This window comes from Heloderma suspectum, chromosome 3, assembly GCF_057233095.1.
Source record: "Heloderma suspectum isolate Gila_16-S chromosome 3, 16-S_ref, whole genome shotgun sequence".
NCBI lineage: Eukaryota > Metazoa > Chordata > Lepidosauria > Squamata > Helodermatidae > Heloderma > Heloderma suspectum.
Genome location: NC_139460.1, coordinates 271670310 through 271694285, shown reverse-complemented (window position 1 = coordinate 271694285; position 23976 = coordinate 271670310). Strand labels below are relative to the sequence as shown.

General features: G+C 44.5%; 1 protein-coding gene across 1 annotated transcript; it reads left to right on the top strand.

The window, feature by feature from the left end:
- The first annotated feature begins 1862 nt into the window (after window positions 1-1862).
- Window positions 1863-13887, top strand: NEU4 (neuraminidase 4). The gene is made up of 4 exons (XM_084842015.1): window positions 1863-2105; window positions 5391-5621; window positions 9448-9703; window positions 10923-13887. Exons 2-4 carry the CDS (start codon window positions 5421-5423, stop codon window positions 11996-11998), a joined length of 1533 nt encoding a protein of 510 aa, XP_084698141.1. The 5' UTR covers window positions 1863-2105; window positions 5391-5420; the 3' UTR covers window positions 11999-13887.
- Window positions 13888-23976: the final 10089 nt, after the last annotated feature.

Below are 23976 nucleotides of genomic sequence, written 5' to 3'. Positions count from 1 at the left end.
TGAAGACGGTTCAGAAGCTGCAGCTCATGCAAAATGCGGCAGCCAGATTGATAACTGGGACAGTAAGGTCCACACATATAAGACCAACTCTGGTTTGCTTGCACTGGCTGCCTATATACTTCTGAGCGCAATTCAAGGTGCTGGTTTTAACCTATAAAGCCCTACACAGCTTGGGACCACAATACCTGATGGCACACCTCTCCCAAAATGGACTTACCTGTACTCTTTAGTTCAGCATCTAAAGTCCTCCAAGTACCTCCTTCAAGGGAAGCTCAGAAGACAACAATGAGGAAGAAGGCCTTCTCAGTGGTGGCCCCCCATTTGTGGAATGAGCTCCCTGATGAGGTCTGCTTGGCGCCAACATTGTTATCTTTTTGGCGCCAGGTTAAGACCTATCTCTTTTCCCAGGCATTTGACATCACATGGTGAGTTTTAATCAGTCCTGGATGTGTCTTTAGTTATGACTGACTGTTCAAAGTTGTTTTTAGTTATATGTTGTTTGTGTATATGGTCTGTGTGCTTTTATGTAAATGGCTTTTAAACTTTTTATATTGTATTTTAATGTTTTAACTTCTGTAAACCGCCCAAAGAGCTTTCGCTATGGAGCAGTATAGAAATGTAATACATAATAATATTAAGAATAATTAAAGGCCTCAAGGGCACACCTGCACCCTTGGAAGCCTTGTTGGGGACCCCCAGCCTAAACTATGTAATTTGTGAAGTGGATTTAAGTTATGGTGAGGCTGTAGCTCAGTGGAAGAGCACATGCATTTAAATTTATACTTTATTTGTTAAGTTTGTACCCCATCTTTCAACCAAATGGTGCTCAAGATGGCTGACAGCAATAAAATCCAAAGTAAACAAATACAAAAGAACAATCAAAAACATAAAAGCAAGGCAGATAAAGCACATTAATAAAATAAATAAAAATGATAAAAAGAACCAGTTAAACAATTGCAACTTATTTACAATGTCAATAACAAATCAGCTTATGAGGCTAAAGTCCTGTCCTCTGCGTGTTTACACAGAAAAAAGTAATTAACTTTTTTGCACATCCATCTATTACCTATTTTTGTCTTCCTGGCTTTGTAATGTACACAGATGAGACACAGAATTGGATGACTGTGGCTGCTTCCAGATAGAGGGCTCCTAGCACTACCAGTTAAGAGGTACTGTACAGCTATAACACTTTTTTCTCCTTAATGTGTTTTCTGTGGTAAGAACAAAAACGTAAGAAGCAGCAGGAAAACATGGGCAAGGTTATGAGTGGAAGACAATGACATCTGGACCCCCCCCCCCCCCGTAATATTCCATGATTGAGGCAAGGTGATGACACCATAAAAACCTAATCTGGAAGCATTCCTTGTCAGAATTCCATTTGAGAAGAATAAGATTATTGCATTCAGCATCCCAGACTCTTCCCAGACGTTCAGCCTGCTCCTTTGGTTTCTTTCCATTTGCTCTTGGGTAAACACGAGAGTAATTCCACAGAGGCCAATGGGGTTAATAATGTTTTAGCAGCATGACCATTAGAGAAAGGAACATGGAACTCTCTTTTCACTCTCACAGCACTAGGACTTTGATTCTGTTTGTGGAGATATGTAGCTCATGAAGGTTGAATGTGTGTGTAAGCATGCACTGTGAGAGTTTCCTGCAGCCTGTGCTGTCCGAGCTAGTAAGTCACTAGTAAGTAAGTAAAAGGGAAAGAGATGGCCATGGGTACCTGCAAATGGACATTGCTGACAATGTCCTCCCTGTGCTCTGACAATGAAGTCTTTGTCCTGCCCTTGCTGATTGAGCTACTGCTTGCTGGCTCAGTGCTTTTCCCCCAATCATGGAGCATCTAGCAAACCTACTGGGTCAGAGGGAGAGGGAAGGGAGAGGGTGTGTGGTGGGGGCAGGGGGAGGCTAGAGAGTTGAAACATGACAGATGAAATAAGGCACCACAAAAGGGGAGAAGAAGGCTGCTGAGATTTTGCTTCTGTCAGCAAAGGCAACATTTGCAAATTGGCATAAACAAGATTCAGACGAAGAAAGATCAACATAAATAACTTCCAGTGGCTTTGGGGACAAAAGACGGCAGAGCAGCCAGAAAAGGGGACACGGTTTGTACCATGCTTTCTTTGCTTCTGCAGCCTCCGTCAGTTTCTAGGTGTCTCTTTCTTTATTGCTGGGTGCCTGCCTTACCTTTTGGGTACCCGCAGGTGGAATATGCCCCATTCCCAGTGCCCTTACACTAAGGGCCAAAACAGACAGAAAAATGGTGTAGTTGCTAGATACAGAGTTAAAGTTATGTCTGTTTTTGCCTTGAGAAAGAAGACAGAGGAAACTGGGTGGGATGGGCACTGTGTTGAGTGGGCACTGGTTCTGTTCTTCCCACCAGGGCCAGCATCAAGGATAGGCATGGTCAGGCACCTGCTGAGGGCCCACACCCCAGCAGGGGCCCACTGAAAAGTGCCCCCTTGTGTTGCTCCTCTTCTTCACCGTTGCAATCTGCTTGTTTACCTCCCTCTCGTAATGGCCCAGAAAATGGTGGTGGTGAGAAGGAGGAGCGGTAGCACTGTCTGCTTACTCGCTGGCTCTCTGCCTGTCAAGCGAGCTTGTGGAAGCAATGAGGAGAGAGAGGAGGAGGGGGAACAGCAGCTGGTGACAATGTGAGAAACTGGTAAGAAGCAGGCTTACTGAGGGAGGGGGCCCACTCAGGGTGTCTTGCCCACCTGGACCTGGCACTGCCTCCCATCCCTGCCCTTCAGCTCCGATAGTCTCCCTGCTTGGATAATGTATCATTATGCTCACCCCACTTTCCTTGACCAGTCATAAAATAGTGGCCTGGGTTTGATTTCGTTGGAATGAGGTCACTGGAGACTAATGACATTTGTGCTATTTGAGTTTATTTACAAATTATATTACAAACTAGATTCTGCATCTGTCCAGCCCCCCCTAGCCTGGGTCCCTCCAGATATGCCAGACTACAACTCCTATCATCCCTAGCCAATGTGGACAGTGGCCTGCTGCCTGGGGCTGATGGGAGTTTCAGTCCGACACCTCTGGAAGGCACCAGGTTGGGGAAGGCTGCACTGGTCTTTTTTTTTTTTTTTTTAAGCAGTGAAAGCCAGCAAGGCTGTCCCTGCTTTAACTACCACCCCTCTCAATTCTCTGCCTTTTTGTGAACATTTTATTTTGTAATGTCTTATTTAAAAAATGTTTGGAAGCTGCCAGCTGCCCATCCTGCTTTTCCATCCCTGTTCTGGAGCAGGCACCTCTGGGATCATTCCTACACAAGGCATTTATTGTATGCTCATGATTCCTCAATTACGGTAATTTGCAGGTCATCCTCCAGGGCCCCTCCTGAGCTTTGCAACCATTTTAGTGGGTTTTTTCTTAACGAGGAAAGTCTGGTAATATTTGTGAATGGTGGGATAAAGCCTAGTGTAATTGTGCAATTCCACTATACTACATCACCACCTAGTTCTCGTGTAATGGAACATATGGAAAAGAAGAGAACCCCGTGGAAAAAAGCATGTGTAAAGGAGCTGATTGTAATCCTGCAAAAAATCTGGAAAGAGAAGCCTTGGTAAAGTTGCGGGTTAACTCTATAGTGTAGATATGCCTTGGTATGGTAAGCCAGTGTTGTTCCACTGGAAGGATACAGCTCCACATAAAGCCCCCTCAGTAATGGAATATAGCCTGGGAGCCCTGGGTTCCACACAGAGGCTAAGGGGTGAGGCCTTTGGGAGACAAAAAGTATCATCATGTGCCACTCCTCTGTCTTGTTGCTGGCAGGACACCCAAAAGCTAGTTTTTTCCTTGTAATGGCCATATTTACACATCCTGGTGCATGATTCAACATTCCATGTTCTTGAAAAGTGCTTTGCTCTTTTCCACCAAGCTACTAGCCAGCTCAGTGTAGCCTACCACCTGTGCCCTCACTCTTACAGTGTGCATTTCCCCTTGTCCATATGACCTCCATCCCTCTCTGCTGCATTGCAGAAAGGTTGGTCCCACACACAGATACCAAGATAAATGTTTTCTGTGCAGTCATGGCTGCACTCCTCCAACCGTCGTCTGTGTGGACTCCTTGATACTAAAGTGGGACTTACTGTAAGTCGTTCTTTTGGGATGCCCATCATTTATGGGTACTCCATCCAGGCCTCCTGCAAATTCAACCATGGAGGGGCTGGTTGACTGGTTTCCCATTTAAGCATTGTTGTGGGGAAAGGGCATGGGATTGGATCTGTGGCATCATCCCATTGTACTGGCCATTGCTGCATGTTAATGCATGATTCATGTGGAGTTGAGCATCATCATGAATGATGGAGTTGCCAGGGATGCCGTGGGAGTGGCTGTCAGTGAATTAGCTTTTAGTTCTGCATAATTCTCATGTTTATGCCTTTGCTGCAGGGAAAGCATCGGGTTGCAGCCATGTTACAGCGTCTCATGGTTAGCACAGCAAGACCATAAAATCAGCCTACAAGTCCCAACCCACTATATAACTGGTAATGTTAAGTGTGCAGCCTCAATTATGACATAAAGGAGTTGAGACCTTATACGACTTAGGACCAGGCTATTGGAAAGACTGCCTTCTCCCACATGAGCTTACTTGCAGGGCCAGCCCTATCACGACACAGACTGATACACCTGCATCAGATGGCAGAGGAGGAGTGGCAAGTTACACTGCTCTCCCCCACCTTGCCAGGAAGACCACCACCTTGGGTTGGGGGCTGCTTGCCTGGGTTTTAAGATCTTCAGGAGAGGCCCTTATTTTGGTACTGCTACCTTCAGAGGCGCACTTGGTGGGGACATGAGAGAGGGCCTATTTGGTGACTGCTCCCAGACTGTGGAACTCCCTGCCAAGGGACGCTAGGTTGTCCCCTTCTCTGTTGTCTTTCCTCCGGCAGGCAAAAACACGTTTATTCAGGCAGGCCTTTGGCATGTAAGCTGGTCTGCTGCTGAAGGGGGAACTAGCTTGGGGAAGGCTGTCCTAGGCCAAAGGAAGAGAGGGACGGGGGATTCAGGAGACTGGGCTGTCCTTCAGAGGACAGTGCAGGTAATTCACTGTGCCTGAATACAACACACCCGTCCCAGGGTCTTCCCTTGCCTAGAGAGAATGATGATTAAGGCGGCAATCCTATAGCCACTTACCTGGGAGTAAGCTTCATTGAACTCAGTGGGACTTATTTCTGAGTAGACATGGATAGGATTGCACTGTAAACCAGTTTCAGTCTACAGTGTAGATAACCTCCAAACTCTCTGTTTGGTACTACAGGGCTTTCCTTCCTTGCTTTCCTTCCTCAAGATTTCAGTCTAAGTAGACAAGTATAGGATTGTACTGTAAACCAGTTTCAGTCTGCATTGTAGATAACCCCCAAACTCTCCGTTTGGTACTACAGGGCTTTCCTTCCTTCCTTGCTGCGCCTGCCATGGGCTCTCGCCATTTCCCTGCCCGGACTGTCCTGTTTGAAAGGGAGACAAGCGGAGTGACGTACCGGGTGCCGGCACTACTCCACATCCCCTGCGTCGCCAAGCTGTTGGCTTTTGCAGAAGAGCGGCTGAGCGTCGATGATGCTCATGCCAACCTTCTGGTACTGAGGAGGGGCACCTTCTACAAGAACTTTGTGGAGGTAAGGCAGAACAAAGCCGGGACTGCTGAAACTGTAAGACAGGGCTGAACATTAGAGGCAAGAGGTAGGGGAAAGTCTCTGTGGTTTACCTGTCTGTGCACCACTTTCCTTTGCCAGCTCCTTTATTGTTGGAGGCAATATAACTGGTGCCTTCTGATACTTCTATGCTTCATCGTGTACAATGCCTGCATAGCATAGAATCATAGAATCATAGAATAGTAGGGTTGGAAGGGGCCTACAAGGCCATCGAGTCCAACCCCCTGCTCAATGCAGGAATCCAAGTCAGAGCATCCCTGACAAATGGCTGTCCAGCCTCGTCTTAAAGGCCTCCAGTGTGGGAGAGCCCACCACCTCCCCAGGTAATTGGTTCCATTGCCGTATTGCTCTGACACTCAGGAAGTTTTTCCTGATGTTCAGCCGGAATCTGGCTTCCTGTAACTTGAGCCCATTATTCCGTGTCCTGCACTCTGGGATGATCAAGAAGAGATCCTGGCCTTCTTCTCTGTGACAACCTTTCAAGTACTTGAAGAGTGCTATCATATCTCCCCTCAGTCTTCTCTTCTCAAGGCTAAACATGCCCAGTTCTTTCAGTCTCTCTTCATAGGGCTTTGTTTCCAGTCCCCTGATCATCTTTGTTGCCCTCCTTTGAACCCTCTCCAGCTTGTCTGCATCCTTCTTAAAGTGTGGTGCCCAGAACTGGACACAGTACTCCAGATGAGGCCTAACCAGTGCTGAGTAGAGGGGAACTAGTACTTCCCGGGATTTGGAAGCGATGCTTCTATGAATGCAGCCCAAAATAGCATTTGCCTTTTTTGCAGCCACATCACATTGTTGGCTCATATTCAGCTTGTGATCGACGACAATTCCAAGATCCTTCTCGCTCGTAGTGTGGTTGAGCCACGTATCCCCCATCTTGTAACTGTGCATTTGGTTTCTTTTTCCTAGGTGCAGAACTTGGCATTTGTCCCTATTAAATGCCATTCTGTTGTTTTCTGCCCAGCACTCCAGTCTATCCAGATCACTTTGAATTTTGTTTCTGTCTTCCAAAGTATTAGCTATCCCTCCCAATTTTGTGTCAAGCATCTGTAATTGTCAAGAATAGTCCAGAGCAGATGGAATGATAGAGAAGTGTCTTCCCACTCACCATATTTAGATCCTGCAACTGGCCCATCTTGGCTGGAGTCAGAAATCAGGTTCATTATGCTTTATATGTTATGCAGTAGAACAGACTTCCCCAACTCTACAATATTGTACACTATGTTCAGCATCTAAGGCCCTCCTCCAAGCGCCTCCTCCAAGGGAAGCCCAGAAGGCTGCAACGAGGGAGAGGGCCTTCTCAGTGGTGGCCCCCCATCTGTGGAGCAAGCTCCCTGATGAGGTCCGCTTGGCACCAACATTATTATCTTTTCAGCGCCAGGTTAAGCCTACCTCTTTTCCCAGGCATTTGACAGCATAAGATGAGTTTTAATCGGTCCTGGATGTGTCTTTAGTTATAGTTCAATGTTGTTTTTAATGATACGTTGTTTGTGTATATTGTTTGTGTGCTTTTATGTGCTTTTTTGTAAATGGCTTTTAAACTTTTTATATTGTATTTAATGTTTTAACTTCTGTAAACCGCCCAGAGAGCTTCGGCTATGGGGCAGTATAGAAATGCGATGATGATGATGATGATGATATTGTAGAGTTGGAAAAAATGCAGAAAAAGGCAACTAAAATGATCATGGGGTTGGGGCAACTCCCCTATTAGGAAAAGTTACAATGTCTGGGACTAGTTTAGTTGAGAAAAAAAGTTGAGTAAGGGGAGACATGAGAGAGGTGCACAAAATTATGTATGGTGTGGAGAAAGTGGACAGGGAGACATTTTTCTCCCTCTCTCATAATACTAGAACCTGGGCTCATCGCATGAAGCTGATTGGTGGGAGATTCAGGACAAATAAAAGGAAGGACTCCTTCACACACTGCATAGTTAAACTACAGTCAAGGCCAGAAATATTGGAACAAGGATAACTGTTTTGGCAGTTGGCCTCTGTACACCACCACATTGAAGGTGAAAGGAAACACACCCAGATGGGAGCGAAGTCAGGACTTTCAGCTGTAATTCAAGGGGTTTGACAAAAGTGGGGCACCAACCATTCAGGAAGGACAGCCTTTGGCATACGCTCCCCCCCCCCCATTATTGGTGGCTTATACGTAATGGAACGAATGGCTGACAAGCAGCTGCATGGCCAGGTGTGACCTGTTCCCTGGGTTCCCCATGACCAATCAAGCAGATAAAAGGCCTGGAGGTGGTTCTGAGTGTTACATTTGCACTTGGTAGCTGTTCACTGGAACTCCCAACGTGAGGTCCAAAGAGGTGTCCATGCGAGTGAAGGAGGCCATCATTAGGCTGAGGAAACAAAATAAACCCATCAAGAGAGACAGCAAAAACAGTGGGAGTGGCCAACACAACAGTTTGGAACATCCTGAAAAAGAAGGAATGAACTGGCAAGCTCAGCAACAGCAAAAGACCTGGAAGACCACAGAAGACAACTAAAGTGGATGACCACAGAATTCTGCTCATGGTGAAGAGGAACCCTTTCACAACATCTAGCCAGGTCAAGATCGCTCTTGAGGAGGTAGGCGTGTCATTGTCAACATCTACAGTCAAGAGATGGAGTTATGAATGTAAATACAGAGGCTTCACAACAAGGTGCAAACCACCGATATCGCTCAAAAACAGGCCAGATTAGCCTTTGCCAGCAAACACCTAAAAAAGCCTGCCCAGTTCTGGAATAAGATTCTTTGGACTGGCTGTCTGGCTGCCACTGGCTGTCCTTCCTGAATGGTTAGTGCCCCACTTTTGCCAAACCCCTTGAATGACAGCTGAAAGTCCTGACTTCGCTCCCATCTGGTTGTGTTTCCTTTCAACTTCAATGTGGTGATGTACAGAGGCCAACTGCCGAAACAGTTATCCTTGTTCCAATATTTCTGGCCCTGACTGTATGGACTCCACTACCACAAGACGTAGTGATGGCCATCAACTTAGGCAGTTTTAAATGGGGATTAGACAAATTATTGGAGGATAAGGCTATCAATGGCTACCAGTCCTGATGGCTATGTGCTACTTCCAGTATCAGAGGCAGTACGTCTATGTACACCAGTTGCCAGGGAACATGGGTAGGAGGGTGCTGTTGCACACATGTCCTTCTTGTGGGTTTTCCACAGACACCTGATTGGCCACTTTGTGAACAGAATACTGGACTAGATGAACCTTTGGTTTGATCCAGCATGGCTCTTCTTCCATTTTAACCTGGCATCCTTAAGACGTGTTGGACAAAATCCAACCAGGCTGGCAGTGGAATCTGATTTCAGCAGGACAGCCTCCTCCATTGCACCTGAGGGCAGCTAGCTTAGGAGATTCAGGGAGGCAGTGGGAGGCTACTGCCATTGCCCGCACCCACCAGTATGTGCGACCTGAGGCAGTGACCTCACACTGTCAAATGATAGGGCCGACCTTGCCAATGGTAGATACCTAAGCATACTACCCAAGGTTATTGAAGTGACAACTTCATGTAATTCCGTGTGCTGTAGGTAACTAATCACCATGTTGTTAACATGGCCACTTATCCTGAGGTGAGGCCTGATTATCTGGAGTAGCAACTCTTGTCCTTGTTTTAACTGACTGCCGCTTGGGATAAGTCTCTTGACCAGATAAGCAAACACACATGTTAATGGGCATCTATCTCAGAGTAAGTGATTATGTAAGCAAGTTCTAAGCAAACAACTTAGGAAGAAAGGAAGAATATAAGTGAGGTTCCTAAGCAATTTTGGTGTCTGTCTTTGCCAGTGGGAAGATATGCAGGCCCTTGAGACTGCAACTCTGGTACACCATCGGTCCATGAACCCTTGCCCCATCTATGATGAGTTGACCGGCATGGTATTCCTATTTTTCATTGCTGTGCTGGGCAGGACCCCTGAAGCCTTTCAGATCATCACAGGCCAAAATGCTGCCCGCCTCTGCTACGTGTGTAGTTCTGACCAGGGCATCAGCTGGAGTCATGTGACTGACCTCACTCAGCAAGTTATTGGGATGTCCATCAAAGGTACAGGGAAAAGATGGGGGTGGGGTGGGGGTACAATCAAAACAGTGGGAGAAGACTGTTCCTACACAACATCCAGAGGGGCAGCCATGTTGATTGGTGGTAGATTGGTGGTAGATTCAGGACAGATAACAGGAAGTATTTTTTCACAGAGGTAAACTATGGAATTCGCTACCACCGGATGTAGTGATGGCCACTAATTTGGATGGCTTTAAAAGGGGGTTGGACAAATTCCTGGAGGAAAAGGCTATCAATGGCTACTAGTCTTGATGGCTATGTGCTACCTCCAGTATCAAAGGCAGTGAGCCTATGTACACCAGCTGCTGGGGAACATGGGTGGGAGGGTGCTGTGGTGTTCATGTCCTGCTTGTGGGTTCCTGGTTGACAGCTGGTGGGCCACTGTCTGAACAGAATTCTGGCCTAGATGGGCCTTTGGTCTGATCCAGTATGGCTCTTATGTTTTTATGTTCATCTGTTGCAGCAAAAACAACAACGTGTCTTGTGGCACCTTATACTCTAACAAATTTATTTCCTTATTTGGCCGTGAAATGAGATAATGGTTTCCTGTCCCACTGCAGGTGTTAATTAACATAGCAAAGCTAGGATGATGGTATTTTTGTCACTGTGCTCATTCTGCATACACTGAACTAAATTGTCATAGGATGTACATTTCGCATTTAATTGCTATTTGACCCCACTGTTGACAACTTTTTTCTCTATATATACCAGGGCTGCAGAACCTCTTTCAGCCCAATGGCCAAAAGCCCTTTCAGAGAAGCTCTTGGGGGCACATTCCAGTGGTGTATGAGGCCAAAAAGGGGGTTGGCCACCCCACCCCACAAATACCAGCATAGTTTAGCTTAAAGCACTCACTGCCAGTAACTAAGTTTTAGAAGAGGCCTTGCATTTCAAGCTTTTAGAAGGGGGAGAAATTGCACAAACCCGCAGCAAACACCAAACCATCAGTGGTTGGGGGGAAAGGGGTGGGGCCAGGAAAAGGGGGCATGGCCATCTGGGAAACCATGGAGGACTAGATTTGGCCCCCAGGTCTGAGATTCTGCACTCCTTCTCTACACCCAAGTATGTAAAATACCTGCCAAATGAAGGTAATACTTCATATACATCTACATCTGATGAAGTGGAGTCTCTATACATATGTTCATCCTGATGGTGCCATAAGATGGTAGCTGTCCCTGACTCAGCTCTTTCCCTTTCGATACAGAATGGGCCACCTTTGCACTCGGGCCTGGCCACGGCATTCAGCTCAAGTCCGGCCGCCTGCTCTTGCCAGCCTACACCTACCACATTGACTGCAAAGAGTGCTTTGGGAAACTCTGCAAAACCACCCCACACGCATTCACCTTCTTCAGTGATGACCACGGGCAGAGCTGGCACTTTGGCGAGTCTATCCCAAACCTGCAAACGGTCGAGTGCCAGATGGTGTCAGTGGATGAAGAGGACGGGAGCAACGTGCTCTACTGTAATGCCAGAAGCCCCCTGGGCTTCCGGGTGCAGGCCCTGAGCATGGATGACGGAGCGGTATTTCATGCAGGGCAGCTGGTGCAGCGGCTGGTGGAGCCCCCTCATGGTTGCCATGGCAGCATCATTGGATTCCCAGCTCCACTTTACTATATGCCTTGCGAGGTCCACAGCTCCCAGAGGGAAACATGGCCAGTTAAAGGGCCGGGCTTCCTACCACAGCCTGGAATAGAGGAGAGATCCTACACTTGTCCTGCTTCACTTACCACTGCTCTCTGCAGCCTTTCCCTCTGCCATCAACAGCCACAGGAAAGGGTTGCGTTCTCCAGAACTTCTAGTGCCCACCATGTCAATATTCTTGATCACATCTCCTCGGCTCCAACAGGAACTGATCAAGAACACCATAAAGCTGGAGCAATGTCCACATCGGGTGTTTATTTCCAAATCCCAACCTGGGTGCTCTATTCTCACCCGACAAGCTCCAGATCCCGAGTCAACCTGGGGGTTCACCTCAGCACATTTCCCAGGGATGCTGACAGCTGGTCTGAACCCTGGGTCATCTACGAAGGGCCCAGTGCCTACTCAGACCTGGCTTACGTTGAGCTGCCTTACTCGGAGTTCTCAATCACTGGGATCCCAGCCATAGCCTTTGCCTGCCTCTATGAGAATGGAGTGAGGTCTCCCTATGAGCAAATCTCCTTCAGCATGTTCACGCTGCATGAAGTTCTTCAGAACATCCCTCTGGCAACTTCTTCCCCAGGTCTGAAGCAAACATCAGGAGGTAGAAAGAGAAGGGGGAAGAGCTGCATCATCTCATAAAGCTCATAATGGAGGGCCAACCCAGAGATGACACTAAATGGGTCATTAGAAACGATGACATGGCTTTTTCCTCCCCATTTAATAGCAGGCACAGGTGGTGGTGGGGATTTTCATAGGCAGGGCCAGAGTCAAGGGTAGACATAATCAGGCACCTCCCAAGAGTCCGCACCCCAGCAGGGGCCCACTGACTAGAATCTCCTGGAATAGCTTCTCCTCTTTACCATTGCCACTTGCTTGTTCACCTGCTTCTAACTTTGGTCCAGACAATGGTGGAAGACCAGCAGATGCCACTGCCTACTTGCTCATTGGCAATCTGCCCATCTCACAAGCAGGGGGTAGCAATTATGAGAAAGAGGATGAGGAGCAAAAGCAGCTGGTGACAATGGTAGTGAGAATATGGACTCACTAAGGGAGGGGACACTCTGAGGGTGTCTTGCCCAAGAGCCCTCAAAAACCTGGAGCCACCACTGTTCATAGGGACCCTGCATGCAGGGAAGGGACATTTAATAGTTAAATTGTAACTTTTCTCTCTCCAGCTGCAATCCCAATGAAAATATCCCCCCCTCGGGGGGTGGCTATGAGAGTTAGAATAAAGCTCCCATTGGCACCAGCGGGAGCTCCCTCCCGCCACATCCCTAAGGCTCATTGCCATAGGCAGGAGGATTTTGGTATTAATTGGGGCGGGGAAGAACCCTGACATGGTTTTTAATGACACATTTAATGTCATGACTAGTTTGGCCCTAAAGCCAAATTTCCTATATTATAGTAAATGAGAAAAATATATAAAGGGAAAAAGGCATCAGACTGCTAATAGCAGCAGGACCTGCAGGATATATAGCTAGTGAGTGGCAAATGCTTTGCAGGCAGAAGGTCCCAGGTTCAATCCTGAGCATCTCCAGTTAAAATGAGGATAAGGTAGTAGTTGATATGAACAACCTCTGCCTGAGATCTTGGAAAGCCACTGCCAATTATAGTAGGCAATATTAAGGTTGGATGAGTCTGTCAGTTTTGATTTCTCCTGGTCTCTCATTTTTCCAATGTTATGTTCAGTTCACCCTGAAGATTGAGAATATTTTTAAAGTTCAGATGAAAATGTGCACATAATTTTGTGCATATTTCTCCTCATAATGCATTTTTGTAAACAATTTTCCTGATATAATGGATTTTTAATGTGATTTTCAATAATATGCACATTTTTGTGTGCATTTGCCCCTTATACACACATTCGTGTGTGCATTTTTTGATTGGAGAACTCTTTTGAAGGATAACTGCGTTTCAGTTGATGTATTGGTTTGAAAGTGTGAAATAAGGTAAGATTGCATTAAACTGCAAAAGACGCATTTCTCCCCCATGCCTAGACAATACTGGGCTGGACAGACAAATTGTCTGACCTGGTATAAGGCCGCGTCCTATGTTCCTAAGATATATACTGTTACGTTACAAATTTAATCATCGATATACAGTGCGCAGGGCTTGTCCATACATGCAACAGTTTCACTGATTTTCCCTCATGCAATTGTATATCAAGCTTGCTCAGGCACGTCCATGATTGAGTGGAAGAAGCACCCTATGCAACAGCACCTATAATGCATGCAGACACTATTACACACAATTGCAGCAGCACTTTTAGGAGCCACCATGACCACAGAAAATTCTGCATTCATATGCACCTGTGTAAATGCACACATCCACTGCACAGAGAACTTCCTTCACAGGTTTGAAACCATCCCATGGAGGAAATTTGATGGTGCTCAGCAGCAAAAGGAGCAACAAATGGAACTTCATTCAGAGTTAGCTGTACAACTGACCGTTTTTAACAGATATCCATTGCTTCACCTTTCCAGGCCAGGCAATCAGTTTTTAGTGCAATAAATATACTGCTGTTTTCTATTTGTTGTCCAGAGTCCAGCCATGTTTCCCCCAGGTCACCATTCTATGTAAATACCACATTTTCTCAGCACTGGATGCAGGGGTTTTTTTTCTATTTGGGAAAAGGTGCTTTTTCCTTCACATAAGCACATTAATTCTTATTATGATTGCTGGTGTAGACTGTAATTGAAAGAGTGTCACAGGCACCCGTTGGCTATTAGCATTACTGATGACAACATCACCACCGTCGCCATCATCCCATCATATTTTTGTGAATTTTGTCTCCTTTTCTTTTTATTATCATTATTGATGGCTAGCTATATACTTCTTCAGTGTTATACTACAGTACTGGAGTGCTCAATTCAGTGCTTTTTTAAGGTTCAAAAACAAGAAGACTACATTCTCCTTGGTAATTCCAGATATGTTATCAGTAAATATCCAAAAGCAGATTGTCACGAGGCTTGTTTTGGACATTTACCAATGTGCTGTAGTAAATGCATCTTATACTAGAGGCTTGCAGCCAATGTTTTGATGGTAAATTCCCATGCAAACAACCTTTACCTCCACCTGCCATTTTTCTATTCCAGGCATAGGGATGGGGAAACCTTTTTCAGTTGAGGGCCACATTTCCTCAGGGGTACTCTGTTGCGTGCCATACCTTCTCTCTCTCTCTCTCTCTCTCTCTCTCACACACACACACACACACACTCCTTCCCTGCCCAACGGGGGGACATATTGCTCTTGCCAGAGGTCTGAACTGATCACTTGCAGAGGGCCACATAAAAATAGGCCAAGGAGCCTAACCCCTGATCTCTTCAGTCAAAGAATCATGGGAGAATCCTCTCTCTCACCTGTCACTCTCTCTCTCCACCGTCTCTCCTTTGTTTCTCTTTCCTCACCTCCTCCTTGATGCATGTACTATTTCTGGTGAAGCTTCACCACAACAAACACAACACAATATAAGATGATAGAAATGAGGATGAAATCTAGTCATTTACAAAAGGCACATGGTAGGTCTTGAGATTTACTGGCAAATGTAAGAATGGTTTTCTTAAATCAAAAGAATTACTAGTGAATGTCAACATTCACCAAATTTCTTGACTTTCACACAGTACAGCACATTGTGTAAATGTCGAAAGGAACCCACCCCTAACCTACCTTCAGCTCCCAACATACAAGCAGACATAATCCACATTGCCAACAAATGGGTCAGCCTGTGGTTAACAATGAGTTTTTAAATGTCAGCATTGTCAGAGCAGAAATTTACTTTTAGGTTGAGAAAAATACAGAAAGAAGGTTCCGGACAGAGTGCTCCCAGAGATACCAGTCAAAAGACACTGTGCCACTATGCCGTCTTTTCCTACTGAATGGATTATTTTGTGAAAGGAAAAAAAAACCCTATAGTGGTGGGAAACCATGGGAGAGTTACAAATTGAAGACAACATTGTCCGGACCACCATAAAATTATGTGAATGAGGCAGGGCAATTTCATGATAAAAGACTTGTTGGGAAGCATTCAAGGAAAGCAGAAGTCCATGGGTTCTTTTCAAGCTATTCTAGGAATGGAAGGATCAGTCTATTTCCAGTCCATGACTATTTTGTACATGTACATTCATAAGCCCCTTCTGTCCCGTTTCTGCATTAATGTGCAATTTGGTAAAATAAGTACAAAATTGTATATAAATACATAGTAAAGTACATATTTTTGAATTATTTTCTCATAAAATATGCATTTATAAACATATTTTATCCACTTTTTGAAATGCATTTTGGGACCTTTTTTGAGCCAATAACTGCATTGCAAAATTTGGAAAACTGCAAAACCTGAAGGATAATTATGTACTGATGCACACATGACTTAAGGAGGTCAGGCCAATTTGCACTGGAGGTCACAAAGACTGAATTCCTCAAGCATCCCTAAGCTATCCAGATCTTCTCTCAGAGATCCATCCAATCTCCCACTCCTATACTGTCACTGCTGCATTATTTCAAAGAATGGAACGCACAAAGTAGGGAAAGTGACCTATTACTAGATCAGCTTCTGGTATTTACTTTGGTGGGAAATCTCCTAGTGCCGCCATCAGAGGGGGATTGTGGCAGGGGAGGAAAGGGTTAAACTCTCCCTTCATGCCTGAACTGATCCTGTTAATTAGCAGTGAGTCCCTCCCCACCCCACCCCACGAATGCAATTTGCATGTTTGTAAAAGCTGCATGTTAAATGCAAAAGCACATTAACATCACCTCTAGTTTGGCCCTGATGGTGAAAGGGGGGCAGTAGCCAGCTTTCTCCCTGAGCAATGCATTCAGGACATTGCTAGCTTGGGTCTGCCACCTTCTGGCCAATCATTGTGCCTAGCAGAAAATCCCTACTAAACTATGGATGGGGAGGGATCACTTACAGTGCCAGGCCCTATATTTCATACACTGCTATCAATGTTGTTGTTTATTCAGTCAGTTGCTTCCAACTCTTTGTGACTTCATGGACCAGCCCACGCCAGAGCTTCCTGTCAGCCATTGCCACCCCCAGCTCCCCCAAGGTCGAGTCCGTCACCTCCAGAATATCATCCATCCATCTTGCCCTTGGTCGGCCCCTTTTCCTTTTGCCTTCCACTTTCCCGAGCATCAGCATCTCCAGGGTGTCCTGTCTTCTCATTATGTGGCCAAAGTACTTCAGTTTTGCCTTTAATATCATTCCCTCAAGTGAGCAGTCTGGCTTTATTTCCTGGAGGATGGACTGGTTTGATTTTCTTCCAGTCCAAGGCACTCTCAGAATTTTCCTCCAGCACCACAGTTCAAAAGCATCTATCTTCCTTCGCTCAGCCTTCCTTATGGTCCAGCTCTCGCAGCCATAGGTTACTATGGGAAATACCACTGCTTTCACTATGCAGACCTTTGTTGTCAGTGTGATGTCTCTGCTCTTCACTATTTTATCAAGATTTGTCATTGCTCTCCTCCCAAGAAGTAAACGTCTTCTGATTTCCTGGCTGCAGTCAGCGTCTGCAGTAATCTTTGCACCTAGAAAGACAAAGTCTCTCACTGTCTCCACGTTTTCTCCCTCTGTTTGCCAGTTATCAATCAAGCTGGTTGCCATAATCTTGGTTTTTTTGAGGTTTAACTGCAACCCAGCTTTTGCACTTTCTTCTTTCACCTTCATCATGAGGTTCCTCAGCTCCTCCTCACTTTCAGCCATCAAAGTGGTGTTAATGTTTCTTCCAGCGATTTTAACTCCAGCCTTGGCTTCATCAAGCCCAGCATGTCGCATGATGTGTTCTGCGTACAGGTTGAATAGGTAGGGTGAGAGTATACAACCCTGCCGTACTCCTTTCCCAATCTTAAACCAGTCCGTTGATCCGTGGTCTGTTCTTACCGTTGCTACTTGGTCGTTATACAGATTCCTCAGGAGGCAGACAAGATGACTTGGTATCCCCATACCACCAAGAACTTGCCACAATTTGTGATGATCCACACAGTCAAAGGCTTTAGAATAGTCAATAAAACAGAAATAGATGTTTTTCTGAAACTCCCTGTTTTTTTCCATTATCCAGCGGATATTGGCAATTTGGTCTCTAGTTCCTCTGCCTTTTCTAATCCCAGCTTGTACATCTGGCAATTCTCATTCCATGAATTGCTGGAGTCTACCTTGCAAGATCTTGAGCATTACCTTACTGGCATGTGAAATAAGTGCCACTGTTCGATAGTTTGAACATTCTTTGGTACTTCCCTTTTTTGGTATGGACCACTATCAATAGTGCTTCTTTATTTTTATTTTCCAGGCTTCTAGACAAAGAGCCTTGTCCTTTTTATAGAGAGCTGCAGCTCAAGTCATTCTACTATGGCCTTAAGTCAGGGGTGGGGAGCCATTTTTCTGTCAACAGCTGCATTCCTTCAGGGGAATCTGTCAGGGGCCACACACTGGCAGTGGATGGGTCTGAAACCAGATCACTCTTGCCAGAGCTGTGAAGTGATAGCTTGCACAGGGCTTTTCAAATTAGCCCAAGGGCCACATTAAATTAGTCCAAAGTCCATCGCCTATGGTCTAGCGCCAAAGATTGCCCACCCCACCATAAGCAAACCCAGCGCCTGCTTTCAGTTTCCCCCCAAGTCTTATGATTTTAGATTTACTGAAGTCCTTGCCCGTATTTCATTTAATTTACATTTCGCTGACCTTCCCTCTGTTATGCTCATTACCTTCCCATCCACCTAAGCTTGGATCCATAGAGATCTTTGTCCTTTTATATGCCGATGATGCAGTTCTGATTTCTCAGACACGTTTGGGCCTTCAGAGATTGCTGATCGGGGTTGCTGATTACTGCCAGAAAAACCTAACTATTAATTATCTAAAATCTAAAGTTTTGGTCTTTTCAAAAAGGAAGGTTAGATACTCCTGGACTCTAAATAATAACAGATTTGAGCAAGTAGATTTGTATTAATATCTAGGTATCTGGTTTTATGAAACTGTAAATTGGAGGGTGCAGGGGAAATCTGTTAAGACCAAAGCCAAACAAAATGCGAATGCTATAGCTCATTTTTTCTTTACTAAAGGTGGAAAACATAAACATTTGGGTTTATAAAGCTAAAATTGTCTCTCAGATGCTCTTTGGGGCACCAATTTGGTTTCCGACTGGCAAATGCTCCTTAGAAGGTGTACAATCTTATTTTCTCAGATCTATATTTGGTGTGCCCAGGTGTGTTGCAGGTGCTGTTCTTAATGTGGAGGCTGGCCTCAATTCTTTGAAGTGTCTGGTGTGGACATATTCCATTCATTTCTGGCCCCATTGCTACCTTGTGTTCCCCTCCATCTCCTTTGCATTTTTGGCAGTAACTGATTCCTGTACATCACTTTGGAGAAAGGAAGTGGTGCAGAAAGTTAATTCAATAAAGACTCTCTCCTTCCTATTTACTATCTTGGGCTGGGATAGTGCAAAATTTCTAGTTAAACAGTGGTTGTGAGATATTAAACTCCAAGAACTCTATTGTACAGCACAGGGCCCGTGCTCCCCCAAATTTTTGGGTTTGCCAGGCTCCTTCTCCAAATACAGAATGGCTTATTTAAACTGGCTAGCAATTCCTAAATATAAGAAAGCATTCTCTTTGGCCTGGCTTAATGTTTTACCCTCTAAACTCTTAGCTGGAAGATATTCCAAAACACCGGTAAATGAGAGATGTTGCCCTTGTAACAGTGTTGAAGTGGAATCTGTAATACATGTTTTGTTCAATTGCTTTACTATAAGGGGGTCAGAGATGTCCTGATACTTCCAATTACTCAGTCTTTTCCAGGTCGGTCTTTAGGGCTCCATCACATGGGGGCAGAAATCTGTAACAATCCGGGTACTTCCCTCATCCAGTTTCATTGCGGGATTGGGTCGTATTCCTTTATATGGATGTCCCCATCTCACCATGTTTCGTGTTTTACCTTTTCACAGGGAGTGGAGGAGGCTGCTAAGAAAGACTGCTCCTTTCCTGCTATGCTTAATTACACATTCTGGGGCCATAGCAAAAATTTCTCCCTTGGTCCCTCCCCTCGGATATTACTGGTAGTTGGCTCATGAGTGACACGCCAAGCGTCCCCTCCTTCCACCACCACCCGCACCGGTTTTTCTGGATTTCAGTAACTTTTCGAGTTACTGGATTCCTTTCATGTGCTCAAGGTCTCTGCCATTTACTCCTCCCCCCACCCCAAGCCTTCACTGGCTTCTTGAAAGCAAGGAGCCTGTGAAGGCTTGAGTGGAGGCAGGAATCACTCTCCAACTGTGTGCCTTCCCCTCCTTGCAAGGAAGGGAGAGAGCGCAGTTGGGAGGTGACTCCTGCTCTTGCGCCTGTCAGCTCAGCTCAGAGGTCTCCTTCCATGCAAGGAAGGAAGCCATGCAGGCTTGACAGCCAGCGCCTCCCCCCTGTTCTTCTCTCCTTGCCAAGAGGATCCCTGCTCAGGATCTCCCAATTGTGACATGCCCTGCAGCCCATCCTCAGTGCCTTCATCATCCTGACCCCACCCCCCAGCAACCGAAAGCAAATGCCCACAGCCACCCAGACACAGCGGTTTCTTTGCACTATTGGAGAATTTCATGGGGAGGTCATGGCGCTCTTGTTCCGTGGGCTGGAAAAAATACCATATTTTTTGCCTTTAGGGAAAACACGGAATAGGCTGGGGAAAATGGCCAGAGACACCCTGGAGGTTCACGACATCATCTAAAAGGCCTGCAAACTTCTGTGAGTGAGCAATCTCAATAGCAGGAAAAAAGCTCCATGTGAAAGAGCCCTTAGAATCTCTTATGTGTATCTTACTCGAAGGATCCAACAGATTAATTACAGAGCAAGTTGCTAAATTTTTGAACATTTCTATTTTAACTAGATCCTCTGTGGCACTGTGACTTAATTTTATGTTGTAGAACAAAAAAATTTAATGTGACATATTTTTGTATTTTTTGCTGGTGGCAGTTGACCGTAAATAAAGGATTAATTCATTATTGTACTGAAGTCCCCACTGATAAAATGAAAGCTGTGACAGATTTGTCCTTGTCTTGGGATATTATGGGTAAAATCCAATGCAAGTCCTACTGAGCGTAGACTCATTGCAATGAATGGGACTTAAGTCATGACTAATGTAAGTCTCATTCATTGCAATGGGTCTACTCTAAGTAGGACTTGTGCTGGATTTTACTCTTGGTTCTAGGATTTGGGTATTTAGCTTTTATCATGGATCAGCAGGTAACCATCCTATGCATATTCTATGTACAAAGGTGCCACAAAGAACTATAAGGTTACAATATTCCTGGTATTAACACACAGAGTTCTTAGAAATACAGGACTCTGAGATCAGGTGCATCTTTCCATCTTTTACTTTAAAATCTTAAAGAGTTTCAACATTTCATGATATAAGAGTATAGAATACACAAAGATACAAAGTGGTTGCAAGCAAAAAACAATTTAAAACATTCTACAGTTATCTAGGAGCATTGCCTTCAAGGTTTAAAGCATCTTCCCCAATATTTCTGAGCTGGGAGCAAAATGGAGCAGCGAAGTCAATGAGGACCAGTGCCATTGTCCTTCTGAGGACAGATGTAGCATCCTTTGAGTATTGATGTTAGTTTCTGTGATGACAGGTGGAATGTCCTCTAGTTCCTGTATTTTGTCTCTCATATTTAAATGATTTCTTATCAACTGCTTAAGTATGTTTCTCATGGAACAGGAATTGCTCTAACAATTTGTTACTGTTTCCCCCCGAGTTTATTACATTTCTGTACCACCCAGTAGATGAAGCTCCCAGCTAGTTCTCAGCTATGCTTTTGGGAAGTAATATATTTATTGCCTGCTTCTCTTTCATAGATCCTGTTTACTTTTTACAATATTTTACTTCATTTGCATCATAACTTGAACATCTTGTTTCACAGTTATTCTTCCTTTCCCCAGCTTTCTTATCTGAAACACATTTTGCTCCTTTCCTGAGTTCGCCTATGGGAAAATTTCATCTTTCCCATTGCAGGTTCCTAGGTTAGTGAAAGTTTAAGTCAAAAGTCACAGCATGTCAGCACAAATGCTTCTACTAGAATGCTGTGTTAGAATCAAACTGATTCTGACTTCATATGATAATACATTTTAATAGATCATTTATTTCTCTATGAAAATTGTAAACTTAGGAGAGTGATACACATATAAGAAAAATATGCAAGACCAAATAACTCTATTTTGGATAAATTTGCAGGTAGCCTATTATGCAGGTTGGTGCAGGGGTTTTGCAAGATGCAAAGGCTTCTGGGGCAAATATTTGTCACAAACCAGCTTCCACTGTCAAAGAAGGGCAAGTACTTCTTAGGGTTGTCATCTTTTATCCTTGCAAATGACGGACAGGCCCAACCATTCCCTATGTCGCTGAGGCATATGTAGCACATGAAGGGGCTTGTGACCCCATGATAATCATAGAAATGCAGTCATATCATTTTAACTATTTTATGATTTTCCTTATTTTAGATATTAAACACTGACCTCATTATTATCCTTCACAATTTCTGGTTCTAGCACTGGCATAAGAGAGAACATGATGCATGGCACTTCTTCAGTTCTGTTATTTTGGCGTTTTGGGGGGCAAGCATCTTTGCTGTTGCTCTTTGCTGCTTCCACAAGCTCCTTTCCCACCAACAGACACATTTTTATTTGAAGGATTGATAGAAAAAAAATGAACGGATTCAAATTGGGCATTCTTCAGAATCCCAATTCTGCCTTTATAAACAGGATGGCCAAACTGTATTTATAATACTTTCCTGAGTTATTACAGACAAAATTCCCAAAAGATAAACACAACAATGATAAATGGATGGCAACCCCATTAGTACCAGACTTCAAATGCATGAGAAAGATTGATTACAGGCCCAGAAATAAAATAGTAATAAAACTGTACAATATGTTGAAGCCTGCCTTTAAAAAAGTACATCATTTTAAGGACATTTTAACTCTGTGTTGGTTCAGAGTTAGGTTTTGGGTTGTTTTGTTTTTGTATCATCTCTGTTAGCAGAGATATGGACAAAGAACATGGTGAAATGAGACCCTTTATGCAGGAGGTGGGTACTGCGATGTGATAACATCAAAAAACAATTTTTTACTAGTACTATACAATGCTGTTCCAGTTCACACATGATGAAAATGACAATATTTCCACCCATTTCTACAGCAAAGCTTAAGAAAAAAAAGCTTGTCAGTTTCACTAGGCTTCCCCAGACTTGCTTAGAAAGGGACTTTTATTAGTTTTACCAGTTTTGTCTGTGTAATAATAATGGTGGTAGCGGGAATAGGTATTGCTGCTGGAGCTTGAGAGAACTTGAGATGTGGAATTATGCACTTAACAACAATGTTCTGCACAACTCCCCTACCCACGGTGAGACAATAGTGCTAGTCAGTCAGTTCACACCTGTAAGGATTGTGTTAAAACTGAAGTGGAAATTTTAAGAACCGTGAAAAATTGACACTTGGGGGGTAGATGACAATGGGGAAAACATGGGAACGCAATGGTTCAGAATGAATGTTGCCTGGCTTCTTAGGAATAAGAGTGAGCAAGCTGGAGAAATTCTGGAAATGAACCCTGGAGAAAATGGATAATGCAGAAGCATCTGGTAGCTCCAGAACACACTGTAAGTATCAATGGCTGAGATTATTGTTTTTAACAAGATGTTTATAAAAATAAATATATTTGATATTTTGGCTATGATTTTTCAGCATTTTCCATTAATAAGATTTGCTGTCCTGGTGGCAATCAACACAAAACAAAGTCTGAGCACAACGTGGATAGGCAAATGCCTCCTGTCCTGACATTCTTTGGAAGATATGGGGCTCCTTCACATGGAGCTTTTATCCTGCTATTGAGACTGCTCACTCGCTGAAGTTTGCAGGCCCTTTAGAGGGCATCGTTAACCTCCAGGGCGTCTCCTGCACTAAATGCCCTTTGCTCCATTTTTAAATAGATTGCAGATAATGAGCTATTAAATTACCCCCGCTTGTGTTCTGCTTGAGTTAACGGAAGCAGAAAGCCCTGTTTTAAAAGCGGGATTTTAGGCTGGTGTAGAGATGCCCATGGAGGGAGAAATACAGGTCATGCCGCTCAAAACGATTCTCTCGAAAAACCATAAGGTAGTCTTGAATCTCCTAAACCCACTGTTGTCAAAGAAGATACAAAACACAGGCCTCAAAACAGAGAGCTTTTCTATACGTGATTTAAGTGATTTAATGCATGCTCATGATTGGCCACTCACAGAAGTTTGTGGGTCCATTAGACAACGACTTCAGCCTCCACGGCCCTTCCTGTGAACTTTCCGGTAAACTACGTAGCAAAAATAACCTCTTTTGAGCTGCTTTAACTAAAATATGCGGCGTACTGCTATTTTCAGCCACTAGATGGCGCTGTTTTCATGGAGAAATACAGCAAGGCTGGCTGCTGAGAAAAGGCATTTTGAATTCCAGGTCGCGTTTGTTGTCTAATGAGCCAATTCTCATTGCACCACAGAGATGGAAGAAAATGCTCCGGAGGGGCTCCCGAACTTTCTTTTAATGTAGAGATGCCCACAGTTCTCCTGCCACCTCCAAAGCGTACATTTTCATCAGCTACATTAGAAAATATTGTAGTT